This window comes from Hippoglossus stenolepis, chromosome 14 (genome assembly GCF_022539355.2).
Source record: "Hippoglossus stenolepis isolate QCI-W04-F060 chromosome 14, HSTE1.2, whole genome shotgun sequence".
NCBI classification, from domain to species: Eukaryota; Metazoa; Chordata; class Actinopteri; order Pleuronectiformes; family Pleuronectidae; genus Hippoglossus; species Hippoglossus stenolepis.
Window position 1 is genome coordinate 13,943,553 of NC_061496.1, and position 22,838 is coordinate 13,966,390.

General features: G+C 42.3%; 1 protein-coding gene across 1 annotated transcript in view; it reads right to left on the minus strand.

Annotated features, from left to right (window-relative positions):
- The window catches only part of insrb (insulin receptor b), an 82,265-nt gene that overhangs the window by 37,984 nt on the left and 21,443 nt on the right, over positions 1-22,838 (minus strand). Inside the window, exon 2 of the mRNA XM_035176283.2 lies at positions 20,296-20,844. Within this exon, the coding sequence (XP_035032174.1) occupies positions 20,296-20,844 (549 nt within the window). The remainder of the gene's footprint in view (positions 1-20,295; positions 20,845-22,838) is intronic.

Genomic DNA, 22,838 nt, shown 5'->3' on the forward strand with positions numbered 1-22,838 from the left:
AACCTATGATTGAATCAGTCACGTCAATCCAACAGCAGCAGGTATTTCTGACAACAAAGTGTGTGATCATGTTCTAAAAAGTCCTCAAATCCAGCATAAAACTTCACTTATTTGTCTAGACTGTGGAAAAATACTAAACCTACCATTGAGTTTACATTTTCATCTCTTTGCTCTTTTTGACAAGACTGATACATCTGATGACGGCTCCCTGACTTACTTCCGGTCCAACCCTCAAACGTGCCCCCGTTGTAATGCTAATGCAGCGCAGGCTGCTCTAAAACCTCTGCTAATTAAAATCTTAGTTCCAATAACTGCCAGACTAAAGAGATTTGGCATAAGCACACACTATTAACTCCGGAGCAGAGAATGAAGGGAGATTATGTGCGTGCATTGCAGTGTGTGCATGGGTGTGCATTCACAAGCCAATGACAAGCTGTATCTATGAGATGCATGGACGTTTACTCCTGCAAGTCTCAGAAAACAAAAGTCTTGCAAACAGGCTGACACTAATGTTACGCCCTCAATGTAAGAGAATGCACAGTTAGGTAGACAGGCCATTAACAGATGCCGCTGGCACTCTGGTCAGAGTGTACCATGACATGTCAGTGATGATGGGAGGGGGAGAGTAATGCCGATGCAGCATGTGAAAACAGAGTGTGATAGAACGCAGTGATACAGAAGCCCAGAAGAAGTGATTGGTTGACGGAAGGAGGGGGTACGGCAGACAGAAGGGGGGATTTTCAGCTCATGAGGAGGAAAGGAGCTGAACGAGCCAAAGAAAAGAATGAGCATGTACATTAAGGACGGTGAACTGTAAGGAAGCAGACACGTGGCCCTGCGAGGGAAACAATTAGCAAAATAACACGCAACATGGATTCAACAGTTCCAGCATTAAGAGCTCTCCGTTTCTGTCCGCATATCCCTCATACTCACTCACTCACACACTCTGATCAGTTTGCTTTGACAAATACCCCTCCCCCAGTCTTGTTTTTCTCTCCTGGTACAGGAATTCATGGGGCGTCTCCTCAAAAACAAGATTACGGTGGACACTTCATTTACCTAGGAGGGCCATTAGAGACAGAGCTACATTTCAGTTAAAATTCCCATTCTAAAAATCTCTCTGTTCCCTGAGGAAACTAAATTTATTGATGATATATTTAAAGAATCCACTTTATTAGCTGCTTTAAATATAACGTGTGATTATTTTAATAATCGTTTCATGGATTGATTCCCATCTGCACATCCATAGAACATCCAAACTACTTCAGTCAATCCATGCTCTCCCCTTTATAATAAACACAGAAATAACCAAGCTTCGACACAAATAAATGTTAATATGATTTCATGGGAAGTCGCAAATCAGCATTTTGATACCCGACAACACTGCATGAATTGAAGAGACTGAGTGTAGGAATTTTAAAAAGGATATGACAGTAATTTAGTGGGTTTAACTCGACATTAGTGCCAACTTCAGTTTCTCACTTCTGTCGTTCACTGCATGTTTCTGTCTGCAAAGCTGCCAAGTGTGAGACTGTGAGCAAGGAGGAGGAGCTGTTTTTTCACTGGAAGCCCCAAAGAAAGAAAAAGGGAAGAGAGCTTCTGCACATGTACGACATTTTATTTTATTTTAACATGTCATATTTAACATATGACTCAAAGCTAATCAAGACGGTCCAGGCAAAGTTAAGCACCAACATGCATCTGAATCGCAACATTTTCCAGAGTTAAATGTGACAGAAAAGAAAGGAATACACTTGCTCATTAAGAAACATACAGGCTGTAATATAACACGACATATAGCAGGTAATTAAAAGAATGAATCATCGTCCGCCATTGTTCTGTGGGATTAAACCCGTAACATAGTACAATATTTCCGAATCAAAATATTTAAATCCTCTGCTGATTCCAGTCCCTAAGTAATAACGTGTACATGCGCTTTCCACAACCTCAAGACAATAGAATCTGCAGCTTTACTCACAACATGTTTTCCTCTTACAAACCAAACAACGGTGCACGTGGTGTACAAACTATTTCCAAGAATTTAGATATATCAGAAATACAAACCACATAATCTCTTCTGTCGGGGCATAATAACACGCTGCAGCCTGCATTACTGAACAGTGACCTATAACAAAGAGTTGCGCTCAAGGCTTCCACTGCCTTTGGATGTTATGCAGCTATAATTGACTTGATCCTCTTCCCTGGTGGGTTCAGTCCAAATTTGATAATAACATAAAAAGCAAATAATCAAACAAAAAAAATTGCTGGAGGTTCCACCAGCCAAACAAAGGTTTTATTCTGAAAACATTCACAAACTATGACGGCTGCAGCTTGCACTTAATGTGGACATTCAAAGCAGAAAGTACAGAAGAGCCGAGTCCTCGAGCCAGCCTCAGAACATGCCAGGCTAAGGCACATGGCGTCCCTTCAGGGGCCTGACTGAAAAACAAACCCCGGCTGAGGGATTTACACAGCGGGGTGACTGCTGTAGAAGAAGGGTCCGACCACAAAGGACTACCTGTTTGTATCGTGTGGCCATATGTGTGTATGTGTATGTGTGTGTATGCATATACATAATACATGTAAACCAGGCTAAAGGACAAAAGAATAGGGAACATAGCACATACATTAGGAGGGGGGAAAGGGTGTCAGGGGACTGAAGAGGCCCTGCTTATCCTTGGAGGCGCAGGTGTTTTCAGCAGAGGCCCCTCTAGTAGGCAGGCAGCTCGCGGGAGTGGGTGGGTGGCACACAAAGAGAAAAGCCTTTACCAGAGGTAAACAGGGTGAACGACAAACTAACAGACGTCACCTGTGCCTCGTGGCAAGCTTTCAATTCGCAGCTGCTAATAAAACATGGAATAAATAACAAAGGCAGTAAATGAAATGTTCCTAAAATTCCCCACAACAATTAAATATCTTGATTTTCTGTCTTTAATAAACACTGGCCGCTGTGCTGATGAATGAGACTTTATCTCTAAGATAACAGCCTGTGATGGTCACCAATGCTGCATTCAAAATCGTACCAACGACACAGCACAGGAGGAACCTGTATTTACTGTTATAAAGGGGTGGCTAAAGAATAAGTGACTGAGGTCCACCACCGTGCTCATTACCACAGGTTTATGTAGCCCCATAGGTGCTGTCTGCTGAGCTTTGTGCTTTAGTCGACAGCGTCAACTTTTATTTTTAATCAGAAATTATTGAGATTTTATCGTGAGAGACCAAAGTAGCACAGAATGACCCCTGTGGGAACAAACGTCAGTTGTAAGCAATGTTTGGAGTTTGCTTTGCTCTCACAAAAGCTTGATTACACTCAAATGAGGACATTTTCATGATACTGTACAAATACCTGGGATAAGTGTGAGAGTTTGGGTCATATCTGAGATGCTATATTGAAGCAGCTCGCAGAAGAAATTTGATTGATAGCTATTCTATTATTATGGTTGGGACTTTAATATGAGTTCCATACCCATATATATAGTAGTTTTTTTGTTTTCATCGATTAAACTAGACTGAGACCCTTTAAAAAATATCTCAACTTAAATGTTAGGGTAAGAAGACGATGTGTTTAAATGAAGGTTCATGATTCTAAATCGCTGTCAATCACAGATATAACCTGGTAAAGAGTCTACACTCTATCCCTTAACCAACAGACCACTGTTTACAAGGACACAATGTACTGGATGGCCAAAATCTTAATCTTATTAAACCACACTTTTATGTGTAAAATCACACACCTTAAAGTAGTCGACCTAAGACAGACTAACACCCAAAGCTGACTTCTACACATTCAAGCAAACAATGACAGAAAGTGCAAGAACTGTATCTGTGGATGCTGCCAAAGGACACACAATGCTCAGAAATAAAAACAAGCTGCCTGCAGCTCAGTTGGCTACTGTACGACTGTTATCCCAAGAACTGCTGCTGTTCTGTGTGTGAGGGAGGGAAAAAAGCAAACATTCATGTGTGAGCACACAATAACAGGTGGGTTCCTATATACCCAACCCATATATTAATGATTAGAATAATGAGAAAACCGCATGACGCAGGTCTGCAAGTTGATCAGACATTGTTTTAACTAAATATAAAAACAAGGAAGAACAAAATGCTTAAGGTTTTTTTTCTACTGTGAACCAGCGAGCCCACGTTTCAGCGGTCAGCTTCTAAATACGATACTTGCTCTCACATCACTACACCGCTGTATAACAGATGTGATTCTCTGCCACAAGACGTTGGCTTGGCAAAAGGTAAACAGCCACATGTGTGTGTCTTTATAATCAGATTTTAAAAAGTAGAACCATTGATGCCATCAGCCCACGGTCGATTCCTGGAATAAGGAAGTGTTCGCTAAGGGACTTGTTGACAGTGGTGTGTGCAGAGCAAATATTATCATTCACAAAGGAGGAAATCTAAAATACTGTTGTTTTAATAAGGTAACTCGAATGTTAGATCAGTTCCTTTTCACCGTTCGGTCTTGGATGTGAAGAAAAGAGGCTATTACCATGAGCTGTGACTCCTTAAATTAAATCACCCATAATGGAACTAGCCATGTAAATCTTTGGCTGTTTCATTAACTGATTGGCAGCCATGCTAATGATCAATAATCAGCATAACTCAAACCACTGAACAAACAAACATATGGGGAATTTGTGATCTTGAGATGCTAAATAATTTACTAACTTTTCCATTGTTAATATATTCTCCGTTGATCAAACTCAGTGATTTATCATTGTGATCTCTGGCTCTATCTCTAATTATTTATGAAGCCTGCTAGAAGTGGCAAATAAATATAATCAAGACAAACAAAGAAAATATCAAATGAAGCAAATGCTCTAGTTTTATGGATATTATGTAATAGGGCTGTATGATTCAGAAAAAAATTAGAATCTGCTTTTTCATGCTCTCAAGGAAGATCACCATTTTTTCCCTAATATAAATGTTTAAGGCGCTCCTTTACTTAATGAGAAGCAAACACAACAAAAAAGATGGCGTCTGGTAAAGGACCAGCATATCAGATTTGGACGACAGAAGGCTCCTGTTTCTAGATTAAATACAACAGTGTCACATTTTTAATAGGAGCCCTGCTATGTTGTAAAATATCATACCACAGCTTGAAATCAACCAATCTAAGCACTAAGACCAAGCTTGCACTGGTGAAGAGTGCCATGCATTACAACAGTTATTTTTCTGCAGTCCAGGGAAGTGCTATTGGCACATTTATCTCTGTCAGTGGTACACATGAGACCATGAAAATGGAGCAGCTGTCTCAATCTACACATGGAAGTACTGTCCACAGTATGGACATATGAAGCGCCAGACAGTCCCTCCTCCAGACATACGTCCCCGTCAGAGAGAACAGGGGGTGTTTGTCATCCAAGCTGTTCCATGCATCCGTCCCTCCATCACTGCTGTCCGCTCTTCAGAGGGGGTCGCACATACCGAGCCAACCACAATCTCACACACACACACACATACAAGCACTGACTTTGAACATTAAGAAAACCATTAAGGACAGGCTGAGTTGTTCAGAGGAACACGGCTGGGTGCTTGTGATTCATTCAAACATCAGCCCACTGATTCAATAATAACATTTTATTTAGCCTCTAAAGTTACCATGGAGTTGAATCAACACTTCACTTACGGGGTGTCAATAAGAATGAAATATAATCTTCATAATGGAGTTGTCTTGGATGCATAATAAACAAGACTCGAGACCAACAATGAATATCAGCAGCTACATTCCTGTGGTCCTATTTCTGCCACTGCTTCCACATCCTTTTGGTAAGGCTGACCTCTCTCTGCGAGTGTTAACCCCTCCAGCAACAGAATTGCACTTCCAGTAATAGGAGCCCCGCCCAGTTCCTCCCTTGGTGTTACCATTCCTTCTCTGGGAGGAACTGAGGGATAAACATACAACACACTAAACAGGACCCAACTCCTTAGGCCGAACCTCCAAGTGCACATGTCTGCACAGGCATGGTCACACACAGATATTCACCTCTGCCCCCAGACTCCCCTCTATCCACAAGCCCTTGCAACCAATTAGTTTCCTGGAATTGGCCAGAGGGGTGCCCCTCTCCTTCTGTACTCCGCTGGGATTGGTTGAGCCAGGCGGCAGGAAGAGAGATGGTGGGCGATAAGGGGGAGACATACGCCAGCATTGCTCCCGGGGGCTTACATTTTATGTGGATGACAAGCAAAGCCATTTGTAATCAGCCGTGTCAGAAACCTAACCGTTTCCTAAGTTTCCCATTCATCTTCCAGTTCCAACACAGTCCACAGAAAAAAAAGAAAAAGTAAACCTTGTGACTAGAGACAGATTCACTTGGAAGTGTGTTTTTTTTTTTCCCTTGGCGCCTTATTTCAGAAGCAGTCATGCTGAGTGAAAATGGCAGTTCCACAACGGTGGTCTGATCACTGGGTCAGTTGGCTGGAGGTTGGCAGATGCACTGGTGTTGTTGTTGTGCATTTGCTAAAGTCCAGTGGCCCTCTCTTGTGGTGGATATAAATTACACTGTGTCACATGCTTGCGGTTGACACACCAGAAATATTGTGGTCCGGGTTAATCTCATTTACCTAAATTCTGAGATCGTTGATACAGAACACACAGGCAAAATAAAAAAGGAAAGAAAACCAACGGCACATGACAACAAAATTCCTCATGAGAGAAGAAAAAAAAACTAATTCCACTCCATCTCTGTCAAGATTATTATTATAATCGCAGGGGGGGTAGCCAGATGAGATATGGGTATACGCAGTGCACGCACAGAAACACAGGTGCAACATGATTCATCCAAAATACCAGCAAAACATAGTTGGGAGCGTCACGTATGTCATGTGTGTGCGGAGCAGACGGTGGAGTGCAGTATGTCTGGCTGACAGGCTGCGAGCAGAGCACCAGAGCAGAACCTTTTTTAGTTGCAACAATGCCATCACAAGGCCCCGAGCAGCAGACACTGGAGAGGAGGCAACAGCCAAAGCATTCTAAATATTAGCTGGGATGGACGTCACTCTGCCTGGTGATACACACACAAACACATGAGTCGTAAGAGTCTCTCTCACTAGCTCATGGTCTATATTAAGAACAACCCATTGGTCCGAGTCAGTGTCATCTTCAGTATATATTAGGAGACGGAAATAATGGGGGAGGACATTTTGATTTCATTGCCGCTTCCTCAAATTGGAAAGGTCTGCAGAGATCCCTGTGGAATGTCCAAAATATTCATATGTATTTCATTACATACAAACTGGTTTAACCAACTTTTTCAATCATCTATATAGGCATTCACTTAAAAGCTTTCTTTAGACAGAATAGTTAAGTGCATGTTTGCATCTTACTAATAAATAATTATATTAAAATAAAGCTCAGTACAATGTGTTTGAGTCCCTATATGATCATTAAAATCATTAAACAGACATAATGATTATAGGAAATGTAATGTCTTTGGGTTAAAGGCTATTGGTCAAAAGAAGATCATTTTACTATTCTCTGGCATTCAAGACCAAATGATCAATACGTGAATCACGAAAGCAATTGGCAGATTAACTAATATTGAAAATACTTGACAGCTGCAGCCCATCTTCAAGCAGCTGTCTTCGTCTTGTGCTGTAATGTTTTCCACCTTTACACTTTCCCTAAATAGGGTGGAGAGTTGCTCTGAGCGACACACCCCTCATTCAAGAAGACACAACACAGCCGCACACACCAACGTCTCCGAAGCCACACACATAACTGTGCAGGATAGCAATAAGAAGAGTTATAGTCACTAAGCAGTCACAAATTACGGATGGAAAGTCATTCTTACACAAACTGAAAAAAAATACAATTCACATTTTTTTGCCAACAACACGAGCTGTGGACAAACATGTTATGACCAATCACATGGTGAGTAACTCAGACATGCACCAATCACAGGCCCACACACTGCCAAGGCAGCCATCTTTAGTAACTGGAGCCAGGGCTGACAAGTTTGGTCTATCATTTTGAGGCCCAGAAATTCCTGCATGTCTGCATACCACAGCATGGAAGGGGAAGGAAGAGGGGGAGAGAGAGCACACAAAGCAAGGGAACAGAGGGACAGAGAGAGGGAAAAAAAGGGAAAAGGGAGGGATTGCGGAGGGAGGATCTTTCACATGAGGTGGAGCAACAGAAGCTGGGAACAGAAATGGACAGAGAAACAGAACGAAACAGGAGAGAATTAATTTCTTCTCTTTTTCATCAAACTGATGCTTTTTCCAGGCTTTCCCCCACATGGCCAGACGACTAGACCATCCCATCCATGTTTGTAAATGTATTAACTGCATTCATTCCTCATGAGGGCAGTGGTGCCATCACAAGTGTTGAAGTGCAGGGAATACATACTACGAGCATGACTGCACTCGTGTCCTGTGCTACAGTTCTGCCACTTCTGTTCAATACAGTCACCGTACTGCAGGAGAGACGAGAGATGACCGTGGAACAGCAGCAGCCAGTTTTACTGCAGTCGTCTAACTCTGTCACCACTCTGGTATTATCAGGGGATGCATTAATGCAAAAACATAAGGAGTATTGTGGCTATTTTATATCTGTCTTGCAAATGTATATTAACACTCAGCTATCAGGAAGAGAGCTGAGACGGCATGAGCAGCCAAGGGAGTTTATAGACCCGATATATTTACAGCATCCCTTTTATACTACAGGATACTTATGGCATGATGAAGACAGACCAGAGGAGAGGCGATGGTGAAGCCAGACGTTCAGCTAAAGAAACTGTAAAAGAAATTTCAGCTAAAGTAGAAGCCTTTTGTTTAAAGATGATCAAACATGAATTATAGATGCTGTAAACACCTCATTTTATAAAAGCATGATGTGAGATGAAGTTTAACGGCACGGTCGCACATACACGAATGTAGCAGGGGTGAAGCTTTGCCTCCTGTTCACTTCCATTCTGTCCGAGCAAGCGAATAAAATATTCGCTTCCTGTGGCGAGGCAAATCCGCAGCGTGGGTTTGCATGGAGTTTAACTGCAGTGAACTTTGACCAGCCACGTCACAGCCTCAACCAATACCAATGACGTTTGTGTGTTTGACCCCACATGGCTGTAGTTTTCATAGTGAGCCAAAATGGAATAGTGATTTTATATCAGGATCTGAACCTGGAGGTACACTGACCAATTGAAGTTTCTGTCACCATGGGTACAAAAATAGAGATCCCATTTAGTAGAAATGGCTTTTTGAAGATTAAGACTTAATGTTTTAGGATTCAGTTAACAATTGGTTTAAGGTTAGGGTATGAGTAACGGACCAGGGAATACTTTTTGTCTATGAGTGTCCCCAAAGGAATAGATGGACATGTCTGTGGGTGAGTTCAAGTGCTACCCTGTAGTTATTGCCGGCAAACGGCCTGCTGGTTTCTGACCCCTGACCAGGGTGGGTCAACCCAGGGTCACATTCTCCCAATAATGCACCCATGCATCTGTCCACCCCATCCTCCCTCACCTCAAAGCCCAGTGTCACAAGTATCGCCTTAAATAGACAAAGGTTCCCCGGACCACACCACTCCAGGCTGCACGGGGGGGGGGTAGCCGTCATCAAAGCTCCATTTGCAGAGAAATTATGCTTCTTTCCCAGACACTTAGCGCATTCTGTGTAGGGCTGCACTCCCTGAAGGATAATGCTGTTGTTGTTTTGCACTGATAGAAACCTGTTAAATGGCTCCAGGAAAAGAGCCGTTTCTTGAAAGCCAAGGACATGACATTCAGCGAAGTGAATGAGATGGGTCTGGACAGAAATACATGGAAAGAGTTGGGTTTGGACGCAACTTCAAGGATGGGGAGGTCATATGAGGATAAACAAGTTCAGTTCTGGAAAAGCTTTAGAAACACAAAGCTGATTTCCAGCGCTGAATTTTACGGACTTTTTCCCGTTTGCTTTAAGTATTAAGTATTTTCTAGTGTTTTTACTCAACCGGAGCAGCGTGTAAAACATAAAAACAAGAGGAAAGAAATGATGAAAGGATGAATAATATTCATTTTGTAAGTCTGAGTTGTCAGATTAGCAAGAACTCAACCCCAAGAATACCTGTGGGAAATGATGTGTTCCCAAGAAGGGGATGTAACAACAAAGTTCTTGAGAATTTAAAATCTCCAAATATCCCTCCCAGCCGAGCCGTGGCAACACCTCAAAGTCACCCATGAAATTCCAAGTATTTGATGGAGCATAAGCGTCACATATTCCAAATACAGTACATACTAGCAGCTGTAGTTACAGACTATGTTAAGCCTCAACCACGCGGTTCTGAGTTAATGTATGCTTGAACTGAAGCTGCAGTGGTGTTGCCTGTACATTGAGTTAATGACGTACAGGTAAGGACTGCATTTGCTTTGAATTAGTCACAAAACAATACCAGACCAGTGTTGCAATAGACATTATTATTAGTAGATCTTGTGGCAGGTATGGGGAGTCTTTGGTGGCATGATTTAAGATTTGAAGGTTCAGTTACTCTGCTACGTTCCTGATCATCAACATATTGAAATAAAGGAAATTTCTCACTTCAGTAGTGCAGATCATAAATGCAATTTTCACTCTTGTTTTCTATGAACCAATGATCAGATGGAGGAACTACAAGCAGAGCTCAGGAAGTCTACTATGCCACCTATCCACCAACTTTCAAATGGTGTCATTTCATCCCTTCCAAAGGGATCTAACAACCATTCACACTTGGTCTCATGTGACTCCAGCGACTTGTTCCAACAGCCAGAAGCGCTAATGAACTAAGAGACATAAATGGACTTGATTACGACCTCACAGAGGTTAAGTGCCTGGGTCTCTCCGCCAGTCGGTGATAACTAAAGATGGATGAGAGTGGAAACGTCTACAGCCAAGTCCAGTTGGTCTTATCTACTTTGATGACTTTTCTTTGGTATTCAGACAGCTGGAGGCCAAATAGGGTCATTCTCAACTGTTGAGGAAACTCATTCACTACAGAAATATGTGGATGAGAATAAGGTTGCACCACTAATGATGATCTTAGTGACCATGGCTTTTGCATGGCTTTGTCTCCAACTGATTTTCTCATCAGTCTACACACGCCTGATGTTTTCGTCTTTTTACCACCGCCATGTTTTTATAGAGCGGAAGCCTTAGTGATATTCAAGTCATGTCATGTAAGTAGTTTTTTACCTAGAGGTAACATTTGGGTACAATTTATAATGCTGCAATGTTCCAAGCTACCATGTTGGCATTCATCAAATGACAACACAAACCGTGATGGCACAGTACAATGAGTAGTGCTGCTGATGATCAGACTGTGTCTTGACTGTGTGTGTGGTTGTAGGCTTGATATCAGAACTGGTAGCAGGCAGTCATATGATCTGGCCAAACACCTGAAAACAATCCCTCTCCTCGACCGGAGGGAGGGTCGTGTTAATTTCCTCCATCTCACACAAACACTTTAATGCAATCCTTACAGCTCACCTCTCGTCAATGCTGCCTGCAATCTAATATCTGAAATAGCGGTACATGACCCGGGGGATTGCATTTGCGGGAGGCTTGCAAAACAATGAATGGCATAACCCTTTGCAGGACTGTCAGTGCTTTGTTTCTGTTAAAGGGTTACGGACCAGTAGAGCTGTCAACTATTCATTTAACTTTCCTTTCCTTTCATTTGCTCTCACATGTAAATAATATTGGTACGTCCCACTCTCTTCCCCCGCCAGCCTTCCCCGAGGGATCAGTTGTACAGCTCGGCAGTAGGAAGTGCTTTGTACAAAGGCAGGAAGTAATGAGGAAGTCCTTTCACACTGCTCAGGCTGTAACAACCACTCGCCTGCCAACATGCTTTCCAACACAACTTCTCACATCAAACCACACACACATGCAGAGGGAATCAAACTATTGCCCTCATTATGAAGTCTCCCTCTCGATATATACCTGTCCTACGTGTAAAGTGTATATTCAAATGAAAAAAAAGAAAAGTAAGTTTATATTTGCTGATAATTGCCTCTCTCTTTTGACACTAACAAAAAACATAGGGGAGCAATAGTAGCCATACATCTAGATACAGCATGTTGGTATCATCAAATGCTCCCTCCTCTCAGCACTATAGGCTACGTACATATCTGACAGTTAGGATAACGGGCCGCAGTGTCAGCGTGCTCCACTTAGCCTTGTGTGTACGTTTGTGCTCCATTTGGCCCTGTGTGCAAGTGTGTATTTGTTTTGCATGTGTCACACTGACATATAAGCATGAGCACTGTGTGTGTGTGTGTGTGCGGAGAAGGATGTGGGAGTGTCAGTCCATTGATGAGCTGGAGGAGAGAGACTTTTTCAGATCCCCTGGGGCGCAGGGCTAGCACCGCCTGCCTGCTACTGGACTCACTGTACGAGAAGGAGAGGGAAGCGCGCAGACACACACGTACCTAACTGATGCCAGCTTATCAAAGTTCATTTGGATTTGTTAACAAGAATGAAGGCTACCAGGGAAGCAAACACATGAGCCTTATAACAACCTCTCCCTCTCCTGTTGTCTGTCACTATCCTTCCTTCCTTCTTCTCTTTCCCTCTCTTTTAGATTTTGTCTCTTCCCCTCACTCAATGTCCCTTATAAGATATTCATGGTAATTTAAACACCAGCGAGTGTGTGTGTGCATGTCTGTGTGTGTAAGGCAAGCTAGGAGAGAAAAGCTTTAACTATCACAAATGGGCAGCATCAAATGAGGGCTTACCCCTGTCTTTAGTAATAAGTGTGAGAAAGATGTGAACAAATGTACGCTGCTCTCTGTTTCTGAGTGAGGGTGTCCCACTATCAGGATCACGTTTACTGCAATTCACTTAACTCAGCACTAAAGGTAAATTTGACACAATTTAAATACAATAATTAAAGTGTTTGCTCTGTAATTTTTCTTGTTCAAATGCAGCATGAAGAGTAGACATTCATCTTTTGGGGAAATAATCAATTCCCTGAAATATGATGTTTGCATTCATGAATCTACGTATTGTAGCAACATTAGTTATAGTTATGATTGTAAAATCTATACTCACATTTGTCTTAGTTGTTGTCTTACAGCTCTAACACTTATGCTGGCATGACCTCAATTCAACTTGAAAGCATACAGAGTCACAAACCAGACAGCGTTTCTAGTACAATATGTTCCAGAAACACATGCTTCATATGTAGCACATGTTCAAGTCTTTGTTTTCCTCTCACTGTCTACAAGTTGTTTAGTTAACTGTAAAACCAGCTTCCATTTCCCGGCAGCCAGGTTAATTCCAGCAAGGGAGAAGACTGCACAGGATAGCATTTCTATCTCAAATCCCTTCTTACTGGAAAAGCATCTGGGTCAAAGTTCAAGTGGCCCCAGGCCTCCAGATTGTTATTTTGTGGCTGCATTTTGTGACCATTTATAGACACAGTGAGATAAATGTGCCGCTATGTCCTTTAGGCATTTACTGCACCCGTCACAATTGTTGATTCCCAGCAGGGAAAGAGAATCAGTGAGTGTGTGTTTGTGTTATTTACACAGGTGATTGGCAGTGGCCCAATGTGTCCAGAGGTTTTTGCTTCACAGATCAGTAAAACATCAAGTTTAATGAAGCATTTGAATATGCACGATACCGAACTCTGCAAGCTCTCACTGATTGCCCATATAGACATTGACAGTTTCCAGTATATAAACTACAATAATAATACCTGACAACTGTAACAGACCAGCATTTCATTTACTCTGCCAATAATATGAGATAGTTGTTACAGTTAGAATTTTTTGATATCATGGAAGTCTTTAAAACTAGGAAAAGTATGGAAATGTAATGTCAGTGTTCATAAACTAATGATATTTTGGACGTGTCATGTTCTTTATTACTTATTTGATAATAACAAAGAGGCAAAACGTCTCAAATTTATACAATTAAACAGTAAAATTCTGTTGACTGGTATAAAATTTGAGACGTTTCGCATCTTTGTTAGGTGAAAACGGCGTTTCTTAAATTAAGGTATTGAATGAAGTATTGTTGTGATATAAAAATCTAAACTGAGGTGCTGTATAAGAACTTGTATCACCTCAGATTAAATGTTACTGATTCCTACTCAAACTAACACAAATTGTTTCAAGAAAGTATTAGGTCACTTTCTTCAAATTTAATGTTATCATTAGTAATGTGTTATAAATGGAGTTAAATATAATCTATTGTAAATGAGCCTTAGCATTTGTATAAACTAGTCCTGAACATGAATAATGATGCTTGGACTCTCACAAACAAAGCAATCACGGTGGGGGGGGGAGTTGAACACCATTTATAAAAAGTATAAAACTTGTGCACTCAGTCAGGCTGTCGCTCTGCATTTATGTTCCGATGTTCCCTGTGCCATCGAGCACTAAACGGCTAATCAAGAGCAGCAGCTTCAGAAAAACTTTCGTATCACTCTCATTAGAAGCAAATGCAGAAACTGAAGCAAAGAGAAGAAGAGAGAGAAGTGTGTGTGGAAGCAGCCGGAGTGGAGACACTTTTACACCCCAATTAAGAGGCTGGGCCAGTGAAGTGTTTTTGTTTGGTTGTGGGTGCAGGCCAACAGCACGCTCCATTGAGCGCCTCCATCCTTAATACTGTCATTTTCTTCCTCTCTTTAGCCTCCTCTAGCTTGGCCGCTCGCCACTCTGGCAAAAGGGTGCGAGTCTGTGTGTGAGCGTGGTTTTGGAGTGTGTGTCTGTGTGTGTACCTGGGAGCCACACTTGAAAACACCCCGCCATGTTTGTTTTGCTCTGTTTATTTTTGCTTTGCCCAACCCCTTCTCTTCCCCTCCTGGCCTCCTCATCTGGCCCTCGTCTTATCCGCACTGACTGTCCACGTTCATCTGATAGCATGAGAAATAAAGCACGAATGGAAACGACAGCGAAACATCGATTTCCAAGGCGACCATGAACAGCGGCTGAAGAGACAACTTAAGTTTACAGTTTGATATGGTCAATATTTATCCAGTATACAAGATATTTCATGACCACTTGAGAAAAACAACATAATGACACAATTTGATTTTAACATACACTGATGTTAAGGGGTTCAACAATTTGGAAAATAGACCGTTTGGCTTTTCTTACCAAGTCAGACGAGAAGATAGATACTGTTGTCAGTCAGTTAAATACGAAGCATAAAAACTGAAGGAAGAATTGAGAGCTGGACGCATCTCAAAACTTTACTGATTAACATGGTACATTTTGGTCTTTTACCAAACTGATGGGGGGGAAAATCCATCTGTGTCTATATTTACTGGTTTCTTTCCTTACCCCAGAATTAATGCTGTGGTAAATATCCAGGTACATTCATGTAGATCTGTTGGTGGGAAACAACTCCAGCAATGGGCCTACACATGACGACTCTACATTGTTTATTTACCACTTCAGCCAAAGCAAAAATCATCGTCAGTAGGAGCAGTTAATTCTATGTTTTATAAAGTCCCCATGTCTAAAAAGTATATTCATATCCCTACTCCTGACTAAAGCTGGGTGATGAACAACCTGCATTAAACTCTAGTTAGAAAGAGGGTCACAAAGTCATAGTGGATGACGCACGTTGACCCATTCATATCGACCAACATCAGAGGTTAAACTTGTGTGACTACGTCGGTCTGATTGAGGTTCCTGCAACGGAGAGAGGGCATTTTCGCTCTGTGCGTGTGCATGTGCATGTGCGTGTGTGTGCGTGCGTGCATGCTCTTGAAAACAATTGCACAAACAACAAAGCACACAGGCGCATGCGGAGTGATCTTTAACCTGAAAAGCCTTCTCTCCTCCTGTTTGTGTGTATGCGGTTGTGTGTATGCGGTTGTGTGTGCGAGTTGTGCAAGCGTAGTGGTGGCTGGTGTCTGTAATACTAGATAGAAAATCAACAGCTTGTTCCCATTCTCTCATTCTTTCATCTGTGACTATTACACTTACTTTCTTTGTACCTGCACTTTTGTCTCCCGTTACTTCTAATACGAAAAATCTGTTTCCCAGCCTTGTGTGTGTTTATGATTTGTATTTAACCATCAGCCAGTACAAGGGTCTAATATCCATCTGTATCACATTTGTAGATAGAGCATTGTATCATCCAGTGTTTCTATTTCCACTGCCATTAGGGGGGACCCAAACCCCCAGGAAGCTATTAAAAAAATGGGAAAATGTAATATTTTATTGATTTTATTTACCAGACTTATGTTCATTCATTTCATTTTAGCTCAGTGTGACATTTGTAACTTGCTGGTTCTTGGGATTGACAACAAGTCACTTAAGGACCCTGCACATTTAAACATTTACGCACACGTGCATGTACACCCACACACATGGACACAGTGGTTTTCCTGCTTGTAAGTAAGGGATGCGTGTGAGATCAGAGGAATGCAGGTTCTCCCCTGGTTCTTACCTAAGGCAACTGGAACCCTGTAAAAAAACACAACAAAAACAACCCCGCAGTTTCCACTCACACATAAACTTTAATGCCCCGTCTAATGTTCCTTTGCTCTGCACCCGCGTCTGTAAGCGCACACATGTGTGTATGTGTGCACGTCTAAGTTTGTAAACTGTGACTTTTTATTCACAGAAACTCTAATTAAAGATCCTATAGTTTCCCAAACGCCACCACCCAGCACGTGTTCCAGTGGGTAGTGCTGCACACGCACCGAAGGGAAACAACTTTTTTCTCTCTGTTGATGTTTTTATCTTGCAAACTTTTATTTCCTCTAGGTTGACCTGTGAGGCCATAACAGGCTGAGGATACACTACTATGAAGCTGCAGAATGGTAGCATTAAACAGAAGTTACGGAAAGTATGACATTACTGCCATTATCTTTATAAATACTGTCATGGTCTTTATTTTTGTATATTAATTATATTATCTTAAAAAGTAATGATTTGAGAAAAACGTTGCTTAAAGTCTGAGAGTTTAGTTACTGTGGGCTTAAAGCAACGTTGTGTAACTGTGGCTTTTACCTTCACTAGGGACAAGTACCTAAGTACACACATCACACTCGCAAACACATCAAACACACAACATTTACAGTCAGTGTGCACATATCATTCCATGTGCAGCCCACACACACACACTATTCCCCCCACCGCAGGGGCACACAACCATTGCCTCATGTTCTAGAAATGGCTCCTGCTTTGACACACAGCTCTTGACTAAACTGGTACCTGTCACATGACGCAGAGCACAGCGTCATACCTGCTGCTCTGGCCTATCCGAGGCTAAGGAGACATGAACGCAAATGTAAACGTGGTGTGTGACGTACTGTACACACTCCTCTTTATCAGTCCACATTCTTTTCCCTAATGGTCAGGCCTGTTCTTCTCTGAGACCAAGTCCAGAGCCCGTATCTATCAAACTTCAAAAGAAGTACATGTACAGTAAGAGGAGAGAAAAGATTCTTACTACATCAACAAGTGCAGACTGTGAGAGTGCATAGAAAGTCAGAGACCAGAGTGGTCTAATATGATTTCTAATGTTCAAATGAAATGCAAAAAACAGGCTAAAATTACCCACTTCTGAATTATACATATAACTTCAGCTAACGTATAATTCAGCACGACCAATAACATTTTGTGCCGTCACTCGTTCAAGGCGGTGGGTGCTAGACTCTGTCTCTATACTGCAGCTATCTGAGACCTCGCTCAAACATTTGGAATTCTTATTAATTTACTTTAATTAATTAATTTAAGTATCTAGTCAATGCAAGTTTTTTAAAGGGGACATAGCATGCCCATTTTACCACAAGTTGATATGGTTCCTTGGGGTCTTAATGAAATGTCTGTAACATACTTTGGTCAAAATACCACAAGGATCATATAAAACAGCACCCTTTTTACCCTGTATAAAACAGCCCTCCACAGAGTGACCTGTTTTGAGTGCCTGTTCCTTTAAATGCTAATGAGCCAGCTCCCCTCCCCCTCCCCCATGATTTTAAACGATATAAATTACATATTTTATATGATATAAATTATCAAATATGCATCCCATACTTTGTATTCCCTTGTTGTCCTGGAGTTTTAATTTTCCCAATCACATAATTAAATGTCCCCTCTGCCCATCCACTACAAGCACACAAGCAGACAGACAGAGAGAGAAAGAGAGGGTGGGGTGGTGGGGGTGGGGGCTATGAAGACCATCATTTACCCCGAACCCTGACATTCAACGGGTACAACAACAAGCGGAGAAAGCAGAATCGCGGGCTGACCTTATATATACAGTCTATGGGGCTGACCAGCGCGGAGAAATGCTCGTCTCCGTGAACAGCCAGGCGGCTGCGTGCTGGAGAACGGCGCTGCCTGCCTCGCAGCCTCGCAGCTGCGCCTCCGTGTCCGTGTACCCCGCGTAACTACTGTAACCCGGCGTAACTACTGTAACCCGGCGTAACTACTGTAACCCGGCATACAGTAGAGCTGAACACTGCGGAAGTCTTCCACACAGCTGGCAGTGTGGAAGACCGCTGCGAGGCAGCGCAGCCGGCTTCAAGCGCGCAGCCGCCTGGCTGTTCACACGGACGAGCATTTCTCCGCTGGTCAGCCCCATAGACTGTATATAAGGTCAGCCCGCGATTCTGCTTTCTCCGCTTGTTGTTGTACCCGTTGAATGTCGGGGTTCGGGGTTACAGTAGCGCTGAACACTGCGGAAGTCTTCCACACTGCTGGCTGTGTGGCGCTGACACAAATTCCAGCTCACGCACGGAGAGCGAGCGGTCGCGCCCGAGCAGCTGCTGCAGCCTCCCAGTCCCAACGATCCAGACAAATGCCACATGTGAGTGAATCGCGGGCTGACCAGCGGAGAAATGCTCGGCCCCGTGAACAGCCCGGCTGCGTGCTTGGGAACGGCGCTCTGCCTCCGTGTAAACCCGAAGTAACGAGTGTGGGGGACGGGGGTCGTAACAAGGAGACTTCCAGTTCCTTGTTACGACACAAAACCCAGGAAGCGCAATCGAGTCGCTCAAGCATGACGTTTCTGACTTAGAGGAACTATAACAAAACACGCGAGTGTTTTTTCCCCAGAGTTTTTGGGTTGGTAGACATGCCAGATACCCACATTAACCTGTAGAAGCACTAACAAAGTGGAATTTGCATGCTATGTCCCCTTTAAAACAATACATCTTTTATGTTGACACAAATAACAGCAGCTTTTCATTTTAGATTTCTAAATTTTCCAACAGCCAGAGTCACCGGGAAAACACAACAAATCTTTCTTCCCGGGTAATGCTTGAAATAATTGTTTTACACTAACAATTACAACAAATTGAGTACTGTACACATTCTTAAAGTCAAAACTCTGAGGCAATGTGTGCAAAGAGACGGACACTGAGACACAAAGTGAACCATTTCCTGTATTACTTTCCCAACAGTCGGACCTGGCAGAAAATTGAGGAGCCGACATTACAAAGGCGGCCTGCAATAGTCAATGTTCGAGCCTAAACATGGCCATGGTCGTCAAGCTTTGAACGCTAGCCTTTCTGTCAGACACAGACACAAGAGAAAAAAAAACAACACAAGCTATAATCGCCCTCAAAAAATAATAAGCATTCCCTCTGTGTGTCTTACAATAGAAGCCATTCTCTGCTTTTATGGTAGGAGAGAAAAAGACTGACTGACTGGCCAACACACTGGCAGCTGCACCGAGCAAACCCGCAGCTCTTCTACTTTGCTTTACAAAGAGGAAATCTGCACAATTTCTAACAAGCATATTTACTGTACTGTTTTATGCCTGTCCGACGCCTCTCACTCCAACCTCCTCCTTTCAGGGCATTTTCTTCCCATAATTCCCTACTTCTGAATGTGCACTTCCCTGACTCGACAATGCAGTTGAGTCATTTCACACATCAAGCAGATCCTGAGCCTGTAATTACAGATCACTTGCCCACAATGATCCAGTCAATGAATGTTAATCAGAGGGCGTGTCCACCACCCCTTGCTGCTGATATTAGGACAGGCCCACTGCATCACAGAAATCATTACATAAACCATTTGGAATGAAAACATCAGTTGCCCAATTGATTTCTTTGGGAGGAAGAAATCTCCAGTGCATATTCTCATTATGTGTTCCAATGGAGCACGTTACGAGTTGTGTGATGGATCCTGGAAAGGTGCTAAACTATCATGTCTGCACACAGCAGCCAGTCAATATGAAGACTTCTCCACTGCTCCAAGCACAAAGGTCAGTCTTCTTTTTATTATGCGGTGAGTATGAGGTTGGTTTAAAGACCTGACAACGATCAATTGTGTCAAAAAAGAATTGTGTGACAAAAAAAGACGAATACGCTCAGCTGTTGGAGACAAGTTAACACAGGTACAAACTTACTTCTCTGACAGTGGTTCTGCGACCAGCATCGTCCCCTGAAGTGTCCGTTGATGGTGTTCTGCGGGCAGGTGGTCTGACCTTGGGCCGTGCCAGGACACACGTCTCCACACTCCCTGTCGTTCTTATTGGCCACGATGAAGTTGTCCTCCACCGAGTCTAGGATCTTGGACCAGTCCAAGGTGGCCAGGTAGCACAGGTCTGGGTTCTTCTCAATCCTCACGGCGCCCCGGGTGATATTCATGAGACTGTAAAAGCCCACCTCTTTCAGCTGCAGCATCTCATAAATCACAAGAGCGTAGTTGAAGAAGAGGTTGTTGCCGCGGATCACTGTCAGGTTGGGGAAGAGATCGCTGAGCATCTCAAGGCCGTAGACCCTAAAGAGAAGCACGTAGTCGGTCACTACTCGTAGCTTTGGGTAGCTGAGGCCACGAAAGTCCTCGGCCTTGGTCTTAAACATGAGCAGAATCTTCAGGTGTCCCTCGATGATGGTGCAGTTCTCCAACGACTGGAGGGTGGTCACATTGTTCCGGATGTCCTTGCTCGGGCATACTGGAAGAACAGAGAGAAGATGATGGAGAGAGATATTAGAGAATATTACAGGCATAAGTTACAAGTAGTTGAAAATATATTAAACTAGTTTTTATCAATATATTTTAATCAATAGTTAAATTGTGTTTACTTAAGTTTTATTGAGACACCTTTCTGCAACATAAATACAAACTAGGCACATCAGTGTGTACTTCAAGTATACACTCACACAGCTGCCAGTTTATTACAACCAGCTAAAACTAATGCAGCCTAAAACAGTCCAGCAATGAATCTTGCATTCACAAGTAAGTTTTTGTTTAAGGTGCTTTTAGTCTTGCTCAACTTGAGAGACAAGTCTGAGGTGTGAGATGAGTATTGAGTTACACTGACGCATTTCTAACACAGCTGAATGATTATCATTTTTATTGCAGTATTTTTCCATTAGAAATGCTTATAGTTCCTAATACTACAGGAAATAGTGAAAAAATGTAACTTTCCTAAACCTCAAGGTGACATCTTTACATAACCAAATTATGAAGTGAAAATTATAACAAATTGTTTATATTATAATCAGAGAGTGATACTGAGACAGATTTTTTTTAACATACTACCCTTTAATTGATTGATCAACTAATGGTTTCAGAACCTTCCATCACTGATAAACTAGGTGAGCAACACTTGGTTTCTATGTCTCGTACTTTTCCCTCCCTCTCGCAATTCTAGCTTGACTTTGGTTTTATAGTAACAGGCATCATGGGTGAAAAAGTGTTCTCTTAGTATGACAGCTTCATCAACATATCCTTCTTTTCCCATTTAAGCCATGAAACCTCTAGTGATTTACATAAAGTAGAGCAGAGCCATTCATGAATCCGCCTCACTCAAGTCCCCTCTGCAATCTGACTGGCTGGCTGTGCTCGCTCCCTCCCTCTCCCTGTTCCTCCCCATCTCTCTCTCACACACACAAACACACTCACTGTATGGCACTGTCTGATCTGAATGGAGCAGACGTGAAGGGGTTAAACTGAAATAAAGCCTTGAACCAAATGGTTATCCATGCTCATTCATACTCTTTTACTGCTGCACACACACACACACACACACACACACACACACACACACACACACACACACACACACACACACACACACACACACACACACACACACACACACACACACACACACACACTATTCAATTAGGATGACAGTAACTTCAGGAGGTGTAGAGAGGGAAGCAGCATGCTGCTGTGGCTCACTACAAGTAATGAGATGTACATTTCTAATGTTTTCTACAGCGGTTAAAGGAAAATTTCAAAGTGGCAAGGGAGATGACTGGAAGAAAACAGCATTTTTCTTTAAATATATAACCACAAAATTATGTTTAGACTACTCTTACAGAGTAATATAATAATAATAACTGTATTGTACAGCATTTATCTAAACAAAGTGCTTCACAAAAAACATCAAGAACAATCTAGCAGTGGGATTACTCAAATTTTGAACAAGCTCATCAGTCAATAGTCAAAGCAAGTGACATCTTCTGTGAACAGACTTACTCCTTTAAAGAGGGGACGATTTACTGCTTGACAGAGTGACGCGACAGATGATGTTTGTACATAGCGATAAAAATGAACGAATCATTTGCATAGATGCGCATACAAACTCCGAGTCAACATCCATTTACATTCAGTGAACACACTCATTAAAAAACACAGACATAAAATACTAATTTGTTCACATGACTTAACCACTCATGTACCGTATCAACCAGACTGGCAGCCATTAGAGCCCAAAACAGATGGTTAATGATCAACAATAACCAACAATGTGCAAGAACACTGTATTTAAATGCAACTTTCTAATGGAACATTACAAAGCCATTTCCTCTACAAGACACAAACATGAGGTTACTATTTTAAGCCACGTTTATTGCAGTTAAACTGCAGCATGAAGAATGATAAAGAAGTTTATGCTTCTGATGCTAAAAACACTTCAATGAAAAAAGATACACCAAC